Here is a 17,625-nt window from a genome sequence, read left to right as displayed (position 1 = left end):
TACAACAGAATTTTTTTTTCTTGCAGTCAACATGCTAATAATCTTTTTTATGTGACTTTTACTAGATGTTATTTGTTTTTTGTTTTTTCTTTATACCAAAAAGGGATTTGGGGATCTGTATATAAATATTTTTTTCTTTCAAATAATGGAAAATATGTGTAAAATAATCAGTTTTTGCTAATTTGAATACAGTAAAATTTCATACTCAATATTGTAAAAGAACAACTGATTATTTGTTAAAAAAAAAAAAGATGCTGATTTTTCATGTGGGGCATTATTTACAGTTTTTCCTTGCTTTTTTAACAGCTAATGTTTAAATGTAAGCATTTTTTTCTGTAACTTTACTAGACATCTGCAATTTACTAAAACAGAGACAATGTGTAAAAAAAGCTTACTTTTTTTTGTTTTTGTAAATCCTACCTAAAAGCTGTTGGGTTTTTTTCTCCAACCTTTCTCATCTTTTCTCTTTTCCCTCGTTCCTGCCTCACAGGAGACTGCAGGTGTCCAGATGCCTGGGTCGGCTGCATCATGGAGGACACTGGGTAAAGATCTATAATTAATCCTGTAATTTACCTCTCAGTTCAACAATAAAACACCTGGAACACTTTGACTTTCTTTCAATAAGCCAAACTGCTTTTTTTATCTGATGCTTTAAGCAAATTTGTTGCAGCATCACAGACAAGGGGCCACCGTTTAAGAATTAAAACCGGTAAATTAAACGTATTTACTACATGAGCGGCTTGGATTCGACTCTGCTTTGGCAGATGGAACAATGCAGATCCTAATTATTTGCTTGAGTAATGTCTTACTACAGATGGTAACATTTCTGTCAGATTGCAGCGCGATGGCAGCGACACCCACAGCGGATCTGGCAACGCTCACTGGCAGGAAGCGCGCTGCTGTTTTTATTCTATTTTGTCCATTCCGTAACGTCTCGATCTCTGTGTTTGCAGGTTCTATCTGCCCAGGAAGTTCTCCCGCTGCAGCGTGGACGAGTACATCCAGTTCCTGCTGCAGGGAGGAGGGAGCTGCCTCTTCAACAAGCCCAACAAGGTGAGGGTCAGGTGGGGACGTGGACCAGTACTGTCAGTGTAGTCACTTTCAGAACGGAACAGATTTTAATTCCAGAGGTTAACCTGAACAATGCTGGATTATTTGGGCATATAGAAGGTGATCAAAAACATGAGTGCGCCGAACAGATGTCTAAAATTTTGCCATCATAGTAGCCTCCTTGTGCAGTGATGCTCTGCTCCCAGAGCTCCTGCAACACTTGAGATCATGGCATGTGTCCACGATCCAACTTTGGACTGCTTTGTTCTGACCACGGGGTTAAACAGTCCTCCAGAAAACACTGATTTGGTGATTTTTCAGATGAAACAGCAAGATCAGAGTTGATGCCAGACTAAATTTGGATCAAAACAAAGTTTTAACCACCCCCACCAGCCTGTCCATCCTCTGGTAACAGACAGAGCAAGCGTTTTTGTGATTTTTTTTTTTTTTTGTTTGTTTGTTTTGTTTTTTTCCCCCTTTTTTTCTGCTTTTTTGTTTAATTTCGTGTCGTTTGTCTCATTTTTTGTCATTTTGTTTCTCTATTATGCTGTGATTTTCCTACTCTGGCCTACTCTGGACTGAATGTGGCCCCTGAACTAAAACGAGTTTGACCCCCCCTGATTTAGAACAACTACAAATTGGTGGCATCCAAAACTCTGTGCACATCCACAAGAGAATCTAGTCCCAGCTTGATGATTAGTACACTTCTTGTTGTGATTAACGCTCTTCTCCACATTTTTCTTCCAGCCAACACTCTCCTATATGATTTCATGTCTGGTCCATCTGTGGTATATGTACTCATGCATTTGCCTGTCTGCCTCTTTCAGCTGTTGGACCCTCCTGAATGTGGGAATGGCTTCGTGGAAGCAGGAGAAGAGTGCGACTGTGGATCCCAGGTGGTGAGTTTCCTGCTGGACGTCATGTATGAAGTCCAGATCTTTGACCTGCTGCACCTACACACGATGTATGGGGGCTGCAGATAGTGTCGGTTTTATATAAATCTGAGATAAATATTGTTTTCATGCCTACAGGAGTGTGCACGTAGTGGAGGGAACTGCTGTAAAAAGTGCACGCTGACCCATGATGCCATGTGCAGTAATGGACTCTGCTGCAGTGGATGCAAGGTGAGCTGAGTAACGGTAAACTAGATCAGCATCAAGTCCTCTTCATATGTGACAAAGAAAAAGCAAAAAGATTAATAAAGAAAGCAGCAGAAAATAACATCCTCCGTGATTATTTCTGCATGTGTCAAGAACAGTTTTGGAATCAAACGACGTATTTGGCATCCGGCTTCTAAAGTTTCGCTCATCAAGCTGGCAGAAGTAAAAAATAACTTCCAGAGATCTGTGGGATGATTTGAACATCTTAAACTTTCATCTCAGGCTTTGTCCTTTTAGCAGGTTTATGATGTGTTACTTTGTCTCTTCTGTAAGTCATCAGAAGTGCTTTTATTTTAAGAGATGCTGGATGACGTGCAGAAATCTTGTGTTTTCTTACTGCTATAGTTTTGGACCTTTATGCTGCATTAAAATCTTTGTATGTTCTGTGTTTTAGTACGAGCTGAGAGGTGTGGTGTGTCGAGATGCTGTGAATGACTGTGATATCCCAGAAACCTGCACCGGAGACTCCAGCCAGGTATCACTATTTATGTGTAAAGCTTGCAAAAAGCTGTAAGATTGCTTTAAACTGAGCATTCATTGCATTGTGTGCTTTGCTCCCCATGCAGTGCCCTCATAATGTCCACAAGCTGGATGGCTATATGTGTGATAGCAGCCAGGTAGGAGCTGGTTTGTGCTCCATTTTCCAATTTGCAGCTTACTTTGTAGCACACTTGATTTGTGCTGTTTCATCTCCTCAGGGTCGATGTTACGGCGGGCGATGCAGGACTCGTGATGGACAGTGCAAAGGACTCTGGGGATACAGTATGTAGAGAACCCACACAGCATTTCTTTCACCAACATTTACATGTTTGTTTTTTTTAACAACAGAAGTAAGTTCACACCTGGGTAATATCACTTAAATGTCACATGATTCCACTTCTTTGCTTCACTGTCAGATTCACACCAAACATGCTGAATCTCGGTCTAATCTGACTAATGAATGTACTTTCTATATTTTTCAGGCTTCTTTTAATCTTCTTTAGCCCAGTTTCAGTGTGCAATTAAGTTGTGATGAGTAAGCAAGTTTTTTTTTTCTTGGATTCCATCCAAAGCGACAACACTTAAGCAAAGTTTCTCACTGTCTGAACTATGAAATAAAGCAGTATCTGTTTTTCAAAGTCAGATTACATAAGTATTGTACAGGAAATATTGGTTAGGATTAGGTGTCATTTTAAGTGTACGACCACTGCAGCTCTGATTGGTGGTACTATAGCTCCTTTTATGCCTCTGATTACTGCTACAACTGTTTCTACTGATTTTTAGTTCCGTCTTTGTGAAGTCTCACAATAAGATTTTTAAAACTCTTCTGGCAGTTCTTTTCCATGTGGAGCGATGGAGTTCTTCACTATCAGGACTATGCATTCATTGCATAGTTCTGGTGTTCACAGGTCATTTTAGAACCATGTTCATGCTGTTAGACTGATTGGAAATCACCGTTGAGCTCCTTTGCTGCACTGAGTTTCTACTTTAGGGCCTGAATTTTCAATATCATCTTTCTAAAGTATTTGTTTTTAATTGTTTTAAAGAGTAAATACTCAACTAAAAAATACTGCAGTTTGTCAGAGGTGATGCCGTTTTGAATCATTTGACATTTCAGTGACGTTGCGCCGGTGTTTCATCACTTCTGTTGTACTTTGTATGTACTCCTGCCTGCTTTAGTCTGATTCTCCTTGCTGTAGTTTAAGAACAGTGTTTTGTTTGTTGTACCAGATTCAGCAGATAGGTTTTGTTATGAGAAGCTGAACGCTGAGGGAACAGAAAAAGGAAACTGTGGTCCGGGTCCTGAAGGCCAAGGATGGCTGCAGTGCAACAAGCCGTGAGTTATATCATTATCATAGTGCGTGTTCACTTTATTTTTATTATTATTACACCTCTTAAGTTTGATTCTGAGGATAACGCTGGCTTTATTTTTCTGATTTTCAACAAATCCTGGTCAATCAAACGTCATTATCATCCAAAAACTATTTAAAAACTTAAAATATCTTTGCTGTTTCTCGCTGGTGGATCTTGCTTTCTCCAATGTATTTGTCAGTAGAGAACATTTGGCTGTTTTTCTAACAAAAATGATATAAAAGAGCATCTGCTGCATCAACTAGATCACCCAAAAAGGGTTTCCATGATGCGTTCAACCTAAAAACCCCAAAAAAGCTGCACAACTGTGAGTCCAATCCCAGTTTTTTGTGCATTGTTTCCTCTTCTTTCTCTTCTTTCAGGGATGTTCTGTGTGGATTCCTGTTCTGTGCCAACGTGACGACGAAGCCAAAGTTTGGAGACCTGCAGGGCGAAGTGACGAGCTTCACCCTCTACCACCAGAACAAGTACCTGGACTGCAGGTAAACCAGAAACATCCGTTGCATTCAACAGAAAGTAAAGCTTGTTATGCATCAGGGCTGTGATTGTAACCCTGCTGTTCTTCCAGAGGAGGCCACGCTCTGCTGGAGGACGGATCAGACCTGGGCTACGTGGAGGACGGGACTCCCTGCGGTCCCAACATGATGTGTTTGGAGAGACGCTGCCTCCCAGTGGCGGCGTTCAACCTCAGCATGTGCCCAGGATCCAACTTCGGACGCATTTGTTCTGACCACGGGGTAAAACAATCCTCCAGAAAACACTGATTTGGTGACTCTCAGATGAAAAGGCAAGACTTGGGTTGATACCAGGCTAAATTTGGATCAAAAAGAAAGTTTTAACCGCCACTATCTCCTCTGTTCATCCTCGAGCACCAGAGCAAGTACAGGGGCAAAGAGATATGTTAGTCCTGTTTGCCAGACTCACTGATTCATTATTCACGGTTTACAATTATCCCATTTTTGCCCCAAGACGCCCACTTTTTCACTGAAACTAATGACTAAAAAACAAGAGGAAGCCTCAAAGCCCCTCCATGATTTAAAATATATATATAAAGTTATATATTTTAAACAGGTTTTCTTTGCACACGAAACAAATTTTGAGGCTTTGTGCACATTTCAGCACCAATCACGGTCCATAAACATTACAAAGGTGCACACACACAGCTGTCCGGATATTATTTCATTGTTTATACAATCTGACTTCTACTAGAGTGTGCATGATTGTAGATAAAGATCACAGCATCTCTAATGATTAAAGTATCTCCCAAAATATACCAACGATAGCCTGTATCAGTGTAAACACGTTACAGTAGTCTGCAAAAAGTAGCTGAAGTTGGATAAGTAAAAAAATCCTTATATGGTTTAAAAGCAAAAGAACAGTGTTTCACATGATATGTATTAAACCCAAGAGCAAGTACATTAAATCAAAATGATATTTGCAATTTCCTATCTTTAAAAGTTGTGATTGGAAATAACTCCTTTTCTGAATTGACTAAAACTTATGTCCAATTTATTTGACATATTAATTATATCTGCGTTGACTTTTCTGTTTTAAAAAGTCGTTATTTTCTTGCTGTTTTTGAAGGCATCTAATGGCTTCTTAGTTCCACCAAGGAGAACAGATTTTTTGTTTTTAATGAAAGTAGTGGGTGTAAAATGTTTGAAGTGTGAAATGAAATACAAAGAATAAAGTCATTCTGATGAAATGTCACGAGTGTAAGCTTAGATTTGGTTAATTTCTGTGACTGATCAGCATAACAGAATATTAGTGCAAGAACCGTTGAAAAATTGAAAACAATGTTTTTTTTCTGTTTTTTTGCAGTTTAGCATGTTCGTTTTTGTATTCATGTCAGAATAAGGACATTTTGCACAGATTTTTAAAACATTTTTACAGAAAATGGTGAGTGGAAAAGGTTTATTTTTGGCAATTTTTAAATGAAATATGTAGAATAAATTGTTTTGGATGAATTATTATGAGTTTAAGCTTTGATTTGTTTATTTTTTCCTGACTGAATGGCACTTCAAATAGTTTAAAATACTGTGATTTCTCCAGTTTTTACAGTTTAAACAGAATAATTCTGACAATTTTTAAAAGTGATAACATGCGTTTTTAACCTGCTGGAGTTTGGAGGCTACACTGTGTGTCAGTGTGAAACAGGTTTGGCTTTAACCTGCAAAAAGAAGCGCTTTGGATGCATCGTTTTTCTTCCTTCATGCTCGTCTCTTTCTGGTAGCAGGTGTTGTACTTGGTTGTCATTTCTCTCTTGCAGACCTGCAGTAACGAGGTGAAGTGTATCTGCGACAGGGACTACACCGGGAAGGACTGCAGCGTCTTCGATCCGATCCCGGAGCCGACGGTGCCGACGGGTCCGGAGAAGAAAGGTCCATAGAGGCTCTGAGCCTGTTCAGTCTCTCTTCTGTCTGCCTCATCTCCCCCTCATAGTCCCACCATCATCACTGTAGTTCTTTATGGAGGCTTCACCTGACAACTGTGAGAAATCAGTATCTGGACCTGATGGTTTTATGATCCTGCTGAGTTTTGGTGTTTGGTTTGAATGTTCAGACACATTTAGCTATTAGAGCTTATGTTTCTATACATGTGGGTTGTTCCATCTCAAATCATCTGTGACTTCTGACCGACCAGCTCCGATATGCTTGAAACTCTCTGTCATAAAGTATGAATATTATTATCATTATATATTTTTTTTAAATGTGTGTGAACCCACTTTTAGCACTTTTTTTTTTTTTTTTGCACATTGAAACTAAAAGCTGTTTGGGTGACAATATTTAAGAAACTATTGATGATAAAAGCCAGAAATCTGGATCAGAAAAAGAAAAATGTCTCCATATTTAAAAACAAAACTTTTTTTCCATTTGTATTCTTTTAACTATAACTCTGTTCTAATTGGCCTATCTTGCGATACTTGTACAATGTAATTATGCAGCAATCCTGTTCATGAACTCACAAAATCAGACATTTATGTAAGTATAGTAGAAAATATAAGAATCTAGAAGAAAACTATGTACAAGTGTATCTATGAAAACTTTTTCATAAATAACCTATTTGGTGTATTAAGATTAATAATAGTTCTGGAGATATTATCTTTAAATCATAGCCTCAAATTTCAAACCATTTGCACAGTATTTTACCAAAAAGTGACTATTAAACCCGCAGAGAATATTTGATCTACTTGTTTGATATTACAGATTCTGAATCAATGAAATGAAATAACAGTGAAAATTACAGGTTTTTGCTTTTAGTAGTTCCTGAGTTTTTGTCATTGAAGTATAGACTGAAGGTTCAAAATGCAAAATTCAGAAAGTATTTGACCAAACAATGATCATTTGTCCTGCACAAACACTATCTCAACCTTAGTCAGAGAATTTTTTTATCTACTTGTCCAGTGCTGCAGATTCTGAATCAATGATATGATGACAAATAACAGTGAAAATTTCAGGTTTTTAATCTTTAATAGTTCCTCAGATGTTGTTCAAACACAAGAAAATCTGCTAAACGTTGGCTGACAGGCAGTTATTTTTTTTAAATGTCGTATCTCGGAAAGTATCCGGTGTATCAAGCTAACATTTCACACCCATGTTCATAAATATCCGTATTTTATGCTCTGAAATTTTCAGGCTAATCAGAGATGAAATGGTGCTAGAAGCTTGATGATTTGAGACGGACTGACTGCAGGATGTGAGTGTATGTGGTTGGTGCTGTTGGTGTTTTCAAGTGTCTTCCTTACTTTCTTGCAGTCTGCCAATGAGCAGCTGCTGTTTTAGGGCCTAAAAAAGCCAAAGTCCACCCTGAGCAGCTGAAAGAGCAGGAGAGGGGGAATGGAACAAAGTAATGAAACACTCTCTCCTTTGTTTTTTTAACTGTTGTCTGCCCCTGACCTCCCCCCTTTTTTGCCTCACCCGCCTGTTCTCCCATCTCCACCCAACTGTGCTGGTTTCCTCCCATCTTTCTATTTCTGTCTGCAGGTATCCTTACCATCTATCTCTCTATGGAGTTGATGTGGTTTGATGTAGTGTCGATGCTGTCCTCTGACGTGTGTTTTTTAGTGGTGTTGTTTTGTTTTCTGCCCTTCCTCTTCCTCCTCCGCACCCTTCCTCTTCCTCCTTCCCCCTCCTTCCTCTGCGCAGGTCCCAGTGGCACCAATATCATAATAGGGTCCATCGCAGGTGCTATTCTCCTGGCAGCTATAGTCCTAGGGGGAACAGGATGGGGATTTAAGTAAGAGTTTCTGGCATGCCTTTGTGTACCTGTCTGCTTCTACCGAAAGGAAACCCCCGCCCCCTTTCACTTTCACCCCTCTGAATATAGATGTGACTCACTGCCCAACCTGGGGGAGGGACTCCAAGCTACTAATGCTGCTCTTGGCTTTTAAGTCTGTTCTGTTTTTTCAAATCTTCGACCTCCATCCTGTATTGCCCAGATTTTGTAGCTACGACAGGGCAGGAGTGAGATTTTTTTGACTGCCAGGAATCACTTTTCTTAAAGCTACCACAGTGCCTTAAAGAAATATTCACTCCCCTTTGGAAGTTTTCCCTTCTCTTTTAAACACTGAATCACAGTCCATTGTATTTACGAGAAAGATTCTTTCATGTCAAAGTGAAAACAGATTTCTACAAACAATGCCAATGAATTAAAAATATAAAGTGTGAAATAAGCGAGTGCATGAGTGTTCACCCCCTTTGGAAATTTCCCCTTCTCTTTTAAACACTGAATCCCGGTTCGTTTGATTTAGCTTTTTTTGACAAGTTATTACAAAAACTATCAAAAATCTTTCATGTTAAAGTGAAAACAGATTTCTACAAAATATTGTCAGTTCATTAAAAATATAAAGTGGACAATAGATAACCTCATAACTATTCACCCTTTGCATAGTGATTCAAGTAAGGTGCAGCCAGTTATTGTCAATGTAATGCAGTGCAAGACAGCAATACAACATTTTGAAGGCACTCTTAGAGTATAATGTGAGCAACATAAAAAAATCTATAAACACCTTGCAAATAGTATGAGACATTCTCAAAAACTTGAAAGTCCCACAGTTAGTTAAATAAAGATGATCTGAGGTCAGTGAATGTGTCTCAGTGATTGTAGTATCTCAAATACAGTCACTGGTGGATCAGAACTACAGGACAAAACTACACAGTGAAGACTAAAGAACACTCTGAGAAAAGCTTGTTGAAAAGTATCAGTCAGGATGAAACAAGAGCACTTCCAAGTTACTGAATATCTCTTGGAGTCCAGTTAAAGCCATCATTAAGAAATGGAAGGAACATGGAACATGAGTAAACCTGATTAGAGCAGGACGTTTTCAAAAACTGAGAGACCGAGAAGAAACGAGTGAGGGAAGCCACTAAGTCACCTATGACTCCTCTGAAGGAGCTCCAAGCTTCAGCAGCTGAGATGGAGAGACTGTTCATTAAAAAAAAACTGTTGTCTGTTCTTCACCAGTCAAAGCTTTATGGAGACAAAGAGAAAGACTCGGTTGGAAAAATCTCATACTAAATCTGGATTGGAGTTCACCAAAAGACATGTGGAGAGTATGAAGTCAACTGGAAGAAGATTCTTTGGTCTGAGGAGGCCAGAATGGAGCTTTTTGTCCATCAGACTAGACATGATGTTCAACTCTCTGATGCGCAGTGTGGGTCAGGAGATACCCATTTTCCATGAGATTTAGGTCACTTTTGAACCATGTTGTTCTTCAAAGGGTTGAACGGACCATCCCCGCTGTGAAGCACGGTGGTGACAGCATCATGATATGAAGCATAATCGGACTGATTGAGACCAACAGGATCAATGATGGAACTGCAGCCAAAGATGCATCTAATAAATACTTAATCGAAGCTGGTTCATACTTACTTACTCTTTCCACTTTGACATGAAATGACTTTTTTAAAAATAAATTCTTAACAAAATTAAATTGACCAAGACTCGGTGTTAAAAGCTATTAAAAGGTAGAACTTCTAAGTGGGTGAATACTTCATGTAGGGGCTGTATATCTGAAATGACGTACTTCACTGGTGCCACTTCTGGAAGTTCCCCCTACTTGCAGTTTTCCTCTGATCTGTCAGTTCAAATTCTTTTTGACGTGGGTTAACTTGAGCACCCTTTATTTACTCATTTATTTTATTTTTGTTTTTTTACTCTATAGGCAGCATCCTAATCCTAAATGCCTTCACCAAAGTGCTTCTTCCGCACTTTTCCACTGTTGCATGCTGGCTGTTGTTCACTCCTTATGGCCTGACCTAAAAGGACTGCAACAGATAAAAACAATAATTAAATTAAAGATAATTCTGACTGATAAGAAGCTTATTAGATGATTTGTAGCACGCAGTCAGTCCTTTTAGGGCCAGCGGTAGGTGTCTGTGCATGTTGCATGAGCTGTTAGCAGAACGTTTTTCTTCATAGTTAGATCGCAGGCTTGAACATTTCTGGTGTTTTAACTAAAGTGCAAGACGTCTGTAGACCTGCTGCATGTGACACCATCACGAAAATCTGAAAAGAAAGATTTACACTCTAAAGACTCACGTTTGGGCTCAACAAAGAAAAATTAATGCAACGGTTTGCATTAATTTTTCCTGAGTTACGACAGCTTGTATTGAAATTATGTTCCACCAACAAACTAACTTTCTTCTGTGATCAAAGTTTGGGATTTTTTTAAAATTATCACTCCTAGCTATCTAAAATTGTTCAGGCATGTTAAGATAGAGAAGATCTTGAAGTCAAGGTGAAGAAAAATTACTTTATCAAACCAATTTAATCAAGATATCTCAACTAACACAGATATTTGAGTTTAAATTACTTTCAGCTTCATCATGTCAACTGAACTCTTTAAAATAATATTTGAAACTGAAAACGTTTATCTAAATCAGTAAATTTGTTTGTTTTTTAAAATCTTACAGCTGTGTATTTTATTAAATGGCGGGAATAGGTCCCTTCATTTACTTTTTAGAGTGTTGGAAGTGAATAACGGATCAAAAAAATCGACTAAATTATTGATTCATTCATGTTTTTATTCTGAAATCTGAAGTCGTTGTGGCCAAATCTCAGCAACCAGCTCAATATAAAAGACTTAGATACTGAACTGTGTTTTATTTCTGCAAATCTGTATGTTTTTTTCTTTCTTGCTTAGCAGGTGAAGTTTTATTGGGAATAATCAGTTGTGCTGCTTAAATGCATTAATATTTGTAGTAGTAGTATTCTGGAAAATATGAACTTATCTGATCATAAATTAAAAAAATATATAGTCACCTAATAAGGAAAATAAAATTTATTATACTGAAAATATACTATAGAAATTACAGTTTATTTTCTTCTCAAATTACCAAAAGATACAGAAAATAAATTAATAAAATCATCTTACAACAACATTATTTATATCTGGGTATTTAGATGTTTAGATTTAATTTCAGATATCGGACTCTAATTGTGAAAGTAATTTAGCTTTAAAAAGATATTTAGAAACTTCTTTGCTACAAAAAGTCCACTGAAACAGTGTGCAGTTTTCTGGAACTACTTTCTACTATAAAACTAATCCTCATTTCTACGTCTATGGCCATGATTTCACTGCACACTTTCTCCTCCGTCTCAAAAATCCCAGTTTAACTCCTGATTCTAACCTGTAAAATCTGATTCTCGTGCAGCTTTTCTGTTAATGTTTGTCTGTTGCTTTTTCTGCAAATTCTACTGCAAGATGTTCAGTTTTATACCATGCTTCTTAGACAGTTTTTTGTCTGTTGTTATTAACACAATATGTCTTTATGCCGTCTTTCTCCTGCCTACTCACTGGATGCAGGAACATTCGAAGAGGAAGGTAAAACCAAAATATCCCAGAGCATCCAGAATCCTCTCGTTCCAGCTTTAATGTTTAAACCTCCAAGCTGAGATGACATGCCCAGTTTGAAAAGAAATAAACTTTTGTAGTTGATGCATGAATAAACCTCTGTTTGGTAAAATGGACAAAGAAGAATATAGGTATTTGTTATTTGAAAAAAAAAACAACTTCAATATAAGGGCTTGAAAAGTGCTTAAAATTTTTTGAACTGTTATTTAACAGATTTTTCCCATTTTATTAATTTACAGATAACAAAAAATCACAACTAAAAACTGTGATATAAATGAGCCAAGACTGTAAATAAAATCCGCATCAAAAATATAAAGTTTTATAAGTAAAAGTTATTATTTTTACTACAGTAGACTGTAAAATTACACTAATTTAGTCTCTTTAAAACAGAAAAAATTTGTTAATTTACAGATATGTGCCATTATTTGAAAGAAAATATATCTATGTTCAGGATTAAGAGACAATGGCAAATGGTCTGTCAAAAAATTTTTCCATGTTTTGTTTAATTACCAAAAATATCTGGTAAAACCACACAGAATGTTTTTATAAATTTACATGTTGATTGTTTTATTTTGAAAAAAATCCCAATAATGTCAAGGATGTCCACATGAAAAATCAGTAGTTTTCAAATAGTGTTGCATTTATTTTACAATGTGTGGCCAAACTTTATTCAGATCAGCTAAACAATGTCACCATTTTACAGATATTTGACACTTTTTTGAAAGAAAAATAAATGTATAGTAAGGTTGAAAAATGTCAATTGTTCGTCTAAAAAAATCTGTGAATTTACAAATTTTGCATGTTTTGTTTAATTACAAAGACTATCTGGTAAAATAACATAAAAAACATAAAATAACAGTGTTTTACCTTCAGTAGATCAGCTAAAAATATCATTATTGTACAGATATTTGACATTTTTGAAAGAAAAATATGTATATGCATAACATATATTACATGCTGACATACATGTTGAATAGTAACTTGTTCTTTCACAATGTGACCATAAAATGACAGTTTTACTTCTTTTTTTATCATTTAGCAATAAATAGCATTATTTGACATACTTGTGGTTATTTTGACAGTCTTTGGATGTTACAGTGTTTACGATGTTATAGCCACCATTATATACCGCGTTTTTCTGGATTTTTACGGTGTATGTGACCGTCTGCAGCAGTATTTCTTCCATTAATATCCTCTCTGTTCTTGTTTCTCTTCTAGATCTGGTGGAGGATAAGATCTCTGTCTGTCTTTCTGTCCTTGTGTCTCGTCCACTTCCGTCTTCCTCCTCTCACTGTGTCGTTTCCACATTGAAGAAGAGGGGAACAAAAAACAAAAAAAGTCTTCCACTACGAGTCCCACAGTCCCTCCGAAACCTCTTCTGTTGTGTTTCCCTCCTCCACTGCTCCCGTCGGCTCCGTTCGTCTTGTTGTTGGAGAACCTCTAAGAACCAAACCAGCCAGGACCAGAGGATCCTGATCTGGAGTTAGCGGGCGGTTCTTCCTCCAGTCAGGTGGTTCTACGAATGTGCTTCGGTGTCTGTTTACGTCTCGGACAGTCTGATAAAGAACATATCAACGGTGGACCAATCTAACGTGAGACTTGTCTTTCCAATGCCCGCCTGCACACTGACTGGAGAACACTGATGATAGACGCTGGAGGAACGAGAACTCAACACGGTGAAATCAGAGTTTTTAGGAAAGGTCGACAAGATTCATCTCAACAGGAACATCTGGTAACATCCCAGCTAGCAGGGAACGTTCCCGAAACACGGTAGAACGTCACCTACAAGTTCTAATCTGGTGTTAAAACAACAGATATTTCTCATTTCCAACAATGTTCCTGTGAGGTTAAAGGTTTTAGGTGAGAACCTTGGGGTGGATGTTTCAGGAACGCCGAACATTCTCACACAACATTTGAAACGTGTTTTCCAGGTGATTTTTTTTATAGAACTTTCCTGTAACGGGATAAAGGCCAAATATTTAGTCCTAATGTTCTGAGGATGTTTTGGGGATGATGTTAAGGGAACATCGTAGAACTTTAGCAGTTAGCATCAAACATTGCCAAAGCATTCACCTGCAAGAAAACACTTTAACATTCAAAAACATTTGAAAGATATTTATCTTTTGAAATAATGTTCCTTTCGAACCAAGACTGGACATTTTTGCTGCAGCGTTCAGAAAATGTTTAAAGAACATAATGATCTTACAGTGTTACCGCCAAACATTTTAAAAATGTCTTTAGAAAAGCTCTGTCCTGCCGTTAAGAAGAACGTTCTGGGAACAAAAAAAAAAGTTTTAACTCCGACTGAAAACATCCTCAGAACTTTCTCAAAACATTTTTAGAACAAAAAAAAAAACAACACATCTTTGACCAACATTACCTATAAGTTCTAATCTGGTGTTAAAACGACAAATATTTATCATTTCCAACAACGTTCCTGTAGGTTAAAAGTAGAATGTCGTAGCTGAGAATGGTTGAGGGATGTTTTAGGAACGCAGAACATTCTTAAACAACATTTAAAATACGTTTTCCAGATTATTTGTGTAAAACTTTTCCTGTAAAGTGATAAAGATCAAACATTAAGTCTCAATGTTCTGAGGATTTTTGGGGTTGACGTCAGGAAACATAACTGAACTTTCACAGTTAGCATTGAATGTTTCACAGCATCTGAGAACATCACCAGCAAATTCTAAGAAAGCATTTTATTTAATGTTCAAAGAACCTTTAAAGATATTTATCTTCTGAAATAATGTTGCTCTGAGGTTAAACACTGAACTGAGACAGAACATTTTTGCTGCAGTATTCAGAAAATGTTTAAAGAACATAATGATCTTACAGTTTTATCATCAAACATTCTTAAAATGTCTCTCAAAAAGCTCTATCCTGCCGTTAACAAGAACATTCTGGGAACCAAAAAAAAAAAAAAAAATCACACTGTAAACATCCCCAGAACTTTCTCAGAACATTTTTAGAAAAAAAAAAAGATTTCTCACAGCTTTCACATTCTCACTAAACATTTGAAGAATGTTTTTCGGGAACTTTATCCTGCTTTTAAGTAGAACATTCTAAACAACTTTCCACTGGCAGCATCAGCAAACTGCAGAACTTTCAAATGATGCCAACAGAAGGACGTTCTGAAGTGCGATGTACAGAAAATGTCTTTAGAGATCTTTATTCTTTTTTCTTAGAAGAAAATTCTCGAAAGTTAAAAACGGGAAAAAAAAATTCCTTCTGAGCTGCCACAATTTTCCAGAACTTTCTCAGAATGGTTTTCGAACAAAAAAACGTTCCCGCAACTTTGGATGTATTAGAACATTTTGTTGCAATATTTTGAGTATGTTTTCTGGATGTTGTTGAGGGAAGATATTATAGAACATCAGTCCATGAAACATTCTCACAGTGTTTGTGATAACAAATTAAAGACATTGTCAGTGCAACATTTAGAAAATGTTTGAATTACGGAATGGTTCTACAGTGTTGTCGCCAAACATTTTCAGAATATTTTTAGGGGACTTTATCCCGTTTTTAAGTGGAACATTCTAAACAACGTCTCATTGACAACACTACCAAACTTTGCAGAACTTTCAAATGATACCAACAGAAGGGCGTTCTCAAGTGCGATGTTCAGAGAATGTCTTTAGAGATCTTTATTCTTTTTTCTTAGAACAACATTCTAGGAACGATTCCCACTGAGCTGCCACAACTTTGCAGAACTTTCTCAATGTTTTTAGAACAACAAAAATGTTCCCACAACTTTGGGTGTATTAACAAGAGTAGAAGTCTTTTGATGATGTTTTATGGACGTTGTTGAGAGAAAATTATGATGCTACATAAGACATTCTCAATGCAGCATTTAGAAAACGTTTGAAGAACATAATGGTCCCATAGTGTTGTCACCAAACATTTCAAGAATGTTTGTAGGGAACTTTATCCTGCCTTTAAGTAGAACATTCAAAATACCTTCCTTTTGGAAACATCACCAAAGCTCTACAGAACTTTCATGCGATAACACAGAATGAACTAAGTGCAAAAATGTTTGAAAAATGTTTTTTTTTATTGTCTTTAGAGATCATTCTGTGAGCTCAAAAACACTTTAAAAAATCCCACTAAACTGCCACAACTTTGCAGAAAATCTTCTTCTGTTTGGAACAAAAACAACCCTAGCTGGGATGGAAATATCTGAAGGATAAACGGGCTGTTGTTGGGATGTTTTATCCAAGAGAGAGACTGAGGAAGAACTTGTTTAAAGCTCTCTGTTCCTACCTGCCCTCCGTCCACCAACACTCCCCACACAGAACTTCAGGTACTAAACAACAAAGGGAAGCTCGGTGTTATGGTTTTGGGATCATTTTAAAGAAAAAAAAAAAATCTATGAAGCAGCAGAGACCGAAACTTAGTGTTTTCAGCGACAGACCGACCAACATACATTCCACTATCTGTGTCTGTTCACCACTTTCAGGCCCAAAGTTTCTTCGGAGGTTTACTCTGTTTGTGTGTGAATGTACGAGTGATTTTTAAAGACGAGGAAGAATGCGTTTACATTGGTGTTCGGGGCAAGTTGTGTCCACTTTAACACTCCTCCTATCACAGGTAGATAGGCGGGTTTTTACCTCTAGAAGATCCTGTTTCTACGAGCTGCAGCAGCCATGGCACCACGAAGGCAGCACATCCAGTTTTTAATGTCATGTACCTACAGAAAAAAAAAACAAAAACAACGAGCACTAGCCAACTTGTATGCACACCCGTTTGTAAATACGTGCAAGATTATACTGAATGTTAAATGCAAAATGTATGAAGATTTATTTAAAAAAAAAGCTATGTTAAATAATGAGTTTGTGCTGCATCCGCGAACCTCCTCCCGTAGCCGTCCGTGCATCTTTAAAAGCGGCTGAAGCTTGTCATCAGACCCGTCATTCTAGCTGTCACCGAAATGTCATGAAATCTTTTTGTACATTTGTCGATAGCCCAGAAACTTTGTAACGACCCCTCCCCGGTCCTTGCTGTAAATGAGATTAAAGACGTGGTTTTTGGGGTTTCAGGAGGCAGCTTGTCCGATACTGTGTGTGTGGATGAGGTCAGTTTGAGCTTTGCACTATGGCAGATGCACTATTGTTCTTACAATATGTACAGAGTTGGTATCGAATACAATCGGAAAAGATTAAAAACACACACACACACACACACACAAAAAAACTATAAATGAGATGCATCCCACCCCATATTTTTAGACACTATCTTTTTGAATTGAAACAAAATAAAGGAATGAACTAAAGCTTGGAGAAGGACTGACATGGAGGGAAAAATAAAATACTAAAACATGAAACTGCAACTTCTGCCTTCACGTCTTGATGTTTTTCTCTGTTGGCTTTTTATTATTTTAATTATTTATTAGATTTAGTCGCATTTCTGTTTCTGTAAAGTCATTTTTAAAGATAAAATTGAAGGAAGTTTGGGGGAAAATAGTAGTTAAAGATAAAATTGTGCAAAATCTTACACCAGTATTACCTGACTTGCAATACACAACAAAAACAAAAAATAAACAACACATAAGAGTGGAAATCCAGCAGCAAAGGTGCCAGAAAAAATATCTTAAAATATGTTAAAAATTGCGGAATATTCAGGCACCATCACTGATGAAAGTTCTTTACTTTCAAATAATATCAAATCTCTGTAAAAAAAACAAGCAAACAAACAAACAAACAATATCCT

The 17,625-nt window shown here is 37.2% G+C and overlaps 1 protein-coding gene across 3 annotated transcripts in view; it reads left to right on the top strand.

Moving 5' to 3' along the window:
- LOC110950817 (disintegrin and metalloproteinase domain-containing protein 11-like) overlaps window positions 1-17,245 on the top strand; it is a 33,575-nt gene extending 16,330 nt beyond the window's left edge. Inside the window, exons 13-26 of one of the 3 annotated variants that reach the window (XR_002595676.2) lie at window positions 491-542; window positions 954-1,053; window positions 1,878-1,949; window positions 2,082-2,174; window positions 2,605-2,685; window positions 2,777-2,827; window positions 2,909-2,972; window positions 3,921-4,026; window positions 4,424-4,543; window positions 4,630-4,798; window positions 6,331-6,442; window positions 7,817-7,907; window positions 11,869-11,886; window positions 13,135-13,239. Coding sequence is in view for 2 of the 3 variants with exons in the window: in XM_051941206.1 (XP_051797166.1) it covers window positions 491-542; window positions 954-1,053; window positions 1,878-1,949; window positions 2,082-2,174; window positions 2,605-2,685; window positions 2,777-2,827; window positions 2,909-2,972; window positions 3,921-4,026; window positions 4,424-4,543; window positions 4,630-4,798; window positions 6,331-6,442; window positions 11,869-11,886; window positions 13,135-13,403 (1,307 nt within the window). In the remaining variant the exon portion in view is untranslated. Of the gene's footprint in view, window positions 1-490; window positions 543-953; window positions 1,054-1,877; window positions 1,950-2,081; window positions 2,175-2,604; window positions 2,686-2,776; window positions 2,828-2,908; window positions 2,973-3,920; window positions 4,027-4,423; window positions 4,544-4,629; window positions 4,799-6,330; window positions 6,443-7,816; window positions 7,908-8,206; window positions 8,298-11,868; window positions 11,887-13,134 lie in introns of all 3 variants that reach the window. The other 2 variants (XM_022193605.2, XM_051941206.1) reach the window with 2 other exon arrangements.
- Window positions 17,246-17,625: the final 380 nt, after the last annotated feature.

Source organism: Acanthochromis polyacanthus, chromosome 21 (assembly GCF_021347895.1).
Source record: "Acanthochromis polyacanthus isolate Apoly-LR-REF ecotype Palm Island chromosome 21, KAUST_Apoly_ChrSc, whole genome shotgun sequence".
Taxonomy (NCBI): Eukaryota; Metazoa; Chordata; class Actinopteri; family Pomacentridae; genus Acanthochromis; species Acanthochromis polyacanthus.
Note: the sequence above shows the minus strand (reverse complement) of the source record. Positions and strands in the feature narration are given on the sequence as shown.